Genomic DNA, 6,726 nt, shown 5'->3' on the forward strand with positions numbered 1-6,726 from the left:
TGATGTGTGCCCAAATATGGGGAATGTTTGTGATGTGTGCCAATAGGGGGAGAATGTAGGGTTTAAGTTAGGCCTTCATTCCCTAAATAGGGGGAGAATGTGCATCGCCCTATGGGAAAAGGGAAGGATGAAGGGAATCTTCATTCATATATTGGCATGAAGGAAGTTTAAGCTATGAGATTAGCCTAACTAAATAAGGTATTGTCAAACATCAAAAATGGGGAGATTGTTGGGGCAATATTCCCTACGTCAAGGCTGACCTGGTTGACTGAGCTTGAATTGAGTCAAGCTCGAGTCTTGATGTTTGGATTTCGATGTTTGACAATACATATAGACAACACATGAAGATTGCAGGTGCAATTGTTCATGTGGGAAGATTGTGAAGGAAAGTCAAGTAGGTCAAGGTTGACTGGATACTTGACTGAAAAATCTTGGTGAGTGAAGCCAGGTGAAAGACCTAATGAGTGAAGCTAGGCAGAAGGGAATTCTGGTGAGTGAAGTCAGGTGAAAGTCCTAGTGAGTGAAGCTAGGCAGAAGAAAATCCTGGTGAGTGAAGCCATGTGAAAGACCTAGTGAGTGAAGCTAGGTAATTGGAAGTTCTGGTGAGTGAAGCCAGACAATTGGGAAAGTCCTAGTGAGTAAATCTAGGCAGAAGAAAATCCTGGTGAGTGAAGCCAGGTGAAATACCTAGTGAGTGAAGCTAGGCAGTTGGAAGTCCTGATGAGTGAAGCTAGGCAATTGGGAAAGTCCTGGTGAGTGAAGTCAGACACGAGGAAATCTAGATGGATTAAGGTTGATCGGACATTTGGTGTTGGAAAGTCCAAGTAGGTCAAAGGAATTGATCGGATACTTGGCACGAGTTGGAAAGACCAGGTAGGTCAAAGGGATTGACTGGATACTTGGCATGAGGAGGAAAAGTTCAAGTGGGTCAAAGGGATTGACCGGACACTTGGTGAGCGAGTCCTAGCAGGTCAAGGGTGACTGGATGCTAGGCATGATGGACCAACAAGTCATGGTTGACTGGATGTTGGTTTAGGGGACTTTGGACTTGTTTTTGGGCAAAAACAAGGAGCTGGATCGATCAGCTGATCGATTGGCACATGCCCAATCGATCGGCCGATCGATTGGGTGAGTCCTCGTGACAAACCTCCTCCCAATCGATCAGTGGATCGATTAGGGAAAAGCATCGCGCGAACAGAACAGCTCTGGATCGATCAACCGATCGATCCAGAGCCCCCAATCGATCGGGCGATCGATTGGGAGCTGCGACTTCGCGCGATAAGCCCTGGATCGATCGGTCGATAGATCCAGGCAATTCCCGAGAGCACAAAGCCGCTCTGGATTGATCGGTTGATCGATCCAAAGCCTCCCCAATCGATTGGGAGCAATTCAATCGATTGGGATCCGACCGTTGGCGTCGTATTTAGATGCTGGCGAGCTGTTCTCTCGGAAGATCTTCCACGGCTTTGATTCTTCTCTTTAGCGATCTTCACAGCAACTCCACAAAGTTCTCACCGCTAGATCTTGAGGGTTCTTGGAGACATTTCCGAGTCAAGAGGCGGATCTACAACAAGAAGAAGAAATCTAGGGTTAGGGTTTTCTTGTGCAAACTTATAAGCTTTTGCTTGTATTTTGTTCCCTTTCCTTTTCTTCTTATAGTGTGAACTTGTAGGGCTTCTCCGCCTTCGGTAGTTACTGTAAAGGAGTGTCTTATTAGTGGAGGGTGCGTGAGTGTGTGGATCCTTTGATTAGTCACCTCTTGTAAGGTGGATACCAAGTAAATCCTCGAGTTAGCGTTGTGTGTTTTGTTTCTTTGTATTTTCCGCTGCATTTCTTTGAAGAAACCAGCAACGACGATCACGAGATCACGCTGAGCTATTCACCGTCCCTCTAGCTACATATTCGGTCCCAACAGTGCAAACCAACGTTTGCGGGCTTTGCCGATGTGGATATACCTGAAAGTGGCAAAATATCTCTGAGGAGTTTGGTATGCTCGATTAATCTTTTGGACAATGGTTTTCCTTGTATCATAATGTATATTTCTTTCTGTTCGAACCTGGTTAAATGCCATATTGCAGATTGACCACTCTGTGGTGGAGAGCTTTGGGGCAGGGGGGACGACATGCATTACATCCAGAGTTTATTCCAGCACAGCCATCGGAAGAAATGCTCATCTATTTGTGATCAACAATGGATTAGCCAATGTGAAAGTATCAAAGCTCAAAGCATGGGAGATGAAGAGGCCCTTCATGAATGGAGTAGGAGGTTGCATTCATCGTAATGTCCTCTCGAAGGTTTCTTAGTTTATTTCGGACTGAGAACTTGATTCGTAATGTTGAGCATATTATCTCCTGTCACTGCCATATGTAACAGATAAATGAAGTTAGGATATATTCTTTTGATATGCATGTATATATACGTAGGCCTGGGTCGGTACAGTATACCATATCAAAAATTGAATACCGTATACTGTACCGAAAAAATCAGTATTCTAAGAAATAATACTGTTACCGTACCGACATTTCGGTATATCGAAATGTCGGTACGGTATCGGTAAAATACCGTCATGCTGAAGTTATATATATATTACATATAATATATAAAAAATCATTTTCTTGTAATGAAGTGCGGTTATCACTATTCACCGATACAAAATAAATCTTTCAAGAAACTCAAAGAGATCAAGAAAGATATATACAACAAAATAAATTCCTCAGAACAATAAACACCAACCATGAATAGAAATAAAAAAAAAATGAAAACTCAAGTTTTCGAGTCGAGAGTACGTCGTATGGCAGCACATATTCACTGGATCATATACAACCAAATAACATGAAGTTTAAACAGTCGTGGATCAATTTACTTGAGCAATAACAGAAAATTAAAATAGTGGAACAATCAAATAACATAAAGAGATACTCTGGCTATTCCTACGTAAAAAGATTGGAGCAATCTGAATTCAGTTTGGGGAAGAATTTAACCGTTTAGGGTTTGGTTTAGGCTTTAGGGGAATCTAAATTAATCATTTAATCTATAGTTACTCGGTATTTCGGTATACCGAAATATTTTAAATCGTTATTGTTACCGTTACTGACAAATTCAGTATGATATGATACCGTACCGAATTTTTCAGTATACCGAAAATTTCAATATATACGTTTTTTCGATATGATTTTTCGGTATTTCGATATTTCGATATTTTTTTCCAGCTCTATAATATACACAATCTGTTTCCAAAGATATACGAGTACACATTCAATGGACCAAAATAAATCGAAAAAACATGGTCCATTACCACAGTGGATGAGAGGGTAGTGAGAACCCATGTGGAGATGATCTTGTTGAGATATCAATAAATATTGGAATAGCCTGATGTTTTGACAGGACTCATGGTTGGCCAACTTGCTTTAGTTTTGAGAAATTAGTGTCTTTTACAGCCCCACTTAAGTATCCAGTGTCAAATGTGCCTGTTCTATACTATAATTAATCTATTTAATGTTTTAATGAGGTTCTATACTATAATTAATTAATTTATATTTTAATTTTCCAATGTTTTTAAGGTGGTTCGTGTGTACCATCGAGGAGCTCGAATCTCTAAGAAGCAAGCACATCATTGTCCAGAACACGCAGGTGCCGAGTGGTGGTTTCTTTGAAGTGCAGGGAATCGATTCCTCTCAGGTCCTGCTCTTTTCCCATGCTTAATTTGCTTACGAAAACAGAGTAACATAATTGTCGTAATTTGGAGTGCAGGTGGATGTAGAGGTGACTTTTGAAGCGACAGGGCTGGAAAAAGCTGAGGCCTTCGATCTTTCATGGACGACTAATGCCGAAGCACTCTGTGGCTAGAAGAGAGCAAACGTCAGGGGTGGAGTCGGGTCATTTGGTCTCCATGTTCTAGCTTCAGCCAACATGGAAGAGAGAACTTCCATCTTCTTCGGAATCTTCAAAGCTCAAACAAAATACAAGGTCCTCATGTGCCATGATCCTACCAGGCAAGTTCCATATAGCTTCTTGGATGAGCTAACTGTTATCTAATAGACCAAATATTCATCCTTTTGCTATCGTGCATAGGTCAACGCTAAGACCAAACATGTACAAACCAACGTTTGCGGGCTTTGTCGATGTAGATATACCTGAAGTGGCAAAATGTCTTTGAGGAGTTTGGTATGCTCGATTAATCTTTTGGACAATGGTTTTCCTTGTATCATAATGTATATTTCTTTCTATTCGAACCTGGTTAAATGCCATATTGCAGATTGACCACTCTGTGCTGGAGAGCTTTGGGGCAGGGGGGACGACATGCATTACATCCAAAGTTTAATCCAGCACAGCCATCGGAAGAAATGCTCATCTATTTGTGTTCAACAATGGATTAGCCAATGTGAAAGTATCAAAGCTCAAAGCATGGGAGATGAAGAGGCCCTTCATGAATGGAGTATGAGGTTGCATTCATCGTAATGTCCTCTCGAAGGTTTCTTAGTTTATTTCGGACTGAGAACTTGATTCGTAATGTTGAGCATATTATATCCTGTCACTGCCATATGTAACAGATAAATGAAGTCAGGATATATTCTTCTGATATGTATGTATATATATGTAGGCCTGGGTCGGTACGGTATACCATATCTAAAATTGAATACCGTATACCGTACCAAAAAAATCAGTATTCTAAGAAATAATACCGTTAACGTACCGACATTTAGGTATGCTGAAATGTCGGTACGGTATCGATAAAATACCGTCATGCTGAAGTTATATATATATATTACATATAATATATAAAAAATAATTCTCTTATAATGAAGGGTGGTTATCACTATTCACCAATACAAAATAAATCATTCAAGAAACTCAAAGAGATCAAGAAAGATATATATAACAAAATAAATTCCTCAGAACAATAAACACCAACCATGAATAGAAATAAAAAATAAAAATGAAAACTCAAGTTTTCGAGTCGAGAGCACGTCGTATGGCAGCACGAATTCACTGGAACCTATACAATCAAATAACATGAAGTTTAAACTGTCGTGGTGCAATTTGCTTCAGCAATAACAGAAAATTTAAATAGTGGAACAATCAAATAACATAAAGAGATAATCTGGGTATTCCTACGTAAAAAGATTAGAGCAATCTAAATTCGGTTTGGGGAATAATTAAGCCGTTTAGGGTTTGGTTTAGGCTTTAGGCTTTAGGGGAATCTAAATTAATCATTTAATCTATAGTTATTCGGTATTTCGGTATGCCAAAATATTTTAAATCGTTACCGTTAACGTTACCGTTACTGACAAATTCAGTACGATATGATACCGTACCAAATTTTTCGATATACCGAAAATTTCGATATATACGGTATTTTTTCGGTATGATTTTTCAGTATTTTGATATTTCGATATCTTTTTCCAGCCCTATAATATACGCAATCTGTTTCCAAAGATATACGAGTACACATTCAATGGACCAAAATAAATCGAAAAAGCATGGTCCACTACCACAGTGGATCAGAGGGTAGTTAGAACCCATGTGGAGATTATCTTGTTGTGATATTAATAAATATTGGAACAACCTGATGTTCTGACAGGACTCATGGTTGGCCAACTTGCTTTAGTTTTGAGAAATTAGTGTCTTTTACAGCCCCACTTAAGTATCCAGTGTCAAATATGCCTGTTCTATACTATAATTAATTTATTTATATTTTAATTTTCCAATGTTTTTAAGGTGGTTCGTGTGTAACATCGAGGAGCTCGAATCTCTGAGAAGCAAGCACATCATTGTCCATAACACTCAGGTGCCGAGTGGTGGTTTCTTTGAAGTGCAGGGAATAGATTCCTCTCAGGTCCTGCTCTTTTCCCATGCTTAATTTGCTTACTAAAACAGAGTAACATAATGGTCGTAATTTGGAGTGCAGGTGGATGTAGAGGTGACTTTTGAAGTGACAGGGTTGAAAAAAACTGAGTCCTTCTATCCTTCATGGTCGACTAATGTTGAAGCACTCTGTGGCCAGAAGAGAGCAAACGTCAGGGGTGGAACCGGGCCATTTGGCCTCCATGTTCTAGCTTCAGCCAACATAGAAGAGAGAGCTTCCGTCTTCTTCAGAATCTTCAAAGCTCAAACAAAATACAAGGTCCTCATGTGCCATGATCCTACTAGGCAAGTTCTATGTAGCTTCTTGGATGAGCTAACTGTTATCTAATAGACCAAATATTCATCCTTTTGCTATCGTGCATAGGTCAACGCTGAGACCAAACATGTACAAACCAACGTTTGCGTGCTTTGTCGATGTGGATATACCTGAAAGTGGAAAAATATCTCAGAGGAGTTTGGTATGCTCGATTAATCTTTTGGACAATGGTTTTCCTTGTATCATAATGTATATTTCTTTTTGTTCGAACCTGGTTAAATGCCATATTGCAGATTGACCACTCTGTGGTGAAGAGCTTTGGGGCAGGGGTGACGACATGCATTACATCCAGAGTTTATCCCAACACAGCCATTGGAAGAAAGGCTCATCTATTTGTGTTCAACAATGGATTAGCCAATGTGAAAGTATCAAAGCTCGAAGCATGGGAGATGAAGAGGCCCTTCATGAATGGAGCATGAGGCTGCATTCATGGTAATGTCCTCTCGAAGGTTTCTTAGTTTATTTCGGACTGAGAACTTGATTCGTAATGTTGAGCATATTATCTCCTGTCACTGTCATATGTAACAAATAAATGAAGTCAGGAT

At 39.8% G+C, this 6,726-nt stretch overlaps 1 protein-coding gene and 1 long non-coding RNA gene across 2 annotated transcripts; both read left to right on the forward strand.

The window, feature by feature from the left end:
• Window positions 1–3,597: 3,597 nt before the first annotated feature.
• Window positions 3,598–3,843, forward strand: LOC122025592. Its single transcript, XR_006123769.1, has 2 exons — window positions 3,598–3,678; window positions 3,751–3,843. It is a non-coding gene; the product is annotated as an uncharacterized LOC122025592 (long non-coding RNA).
• A 66-nt stretch (window positions 3,844–3,909) lies between these two features.
• Window positions 3,910–6,600, forward strand: LOC122023269 (beta-fructofuranosidase, insoluble isoenzyme 1-like). Its single transcript, XM_042581334.1, has 5 exons — window positions 3,910–3,992; window positions 5,719–5,836; window positions 5,909–6,150; window positions 6,230–6,323; window positions 6,415–6,600. The coding sequence occupies exons 1-5, from the start codon at window positions 3,910–3,912 to the stop codon at window positions 6,598–6,600; spliced, it is 723 nt and encodes a 240-aa protein (XP_042437268.1).
• The last annotated feature ends 126 nt before the right edge of the window (window positions 6,601–6,726 follow it).

The sequence above is a fragment of the Zingiber officinale genome, chromosome 9B (assembly GCF_018446385.1).
Source record: "Zingiber officinale cultivar Zhangliang chromosome 9B, Zo_v1.1, whole genome shotgun sequence".
Taxonomy (NCBI): domain Eukaryota; kingdom Viridiplantae; phylum Streptophyta; class Magnoliopsida; order Zingiberales; family Zingiberaceae; genus Zingiber; species Zingiber officinale.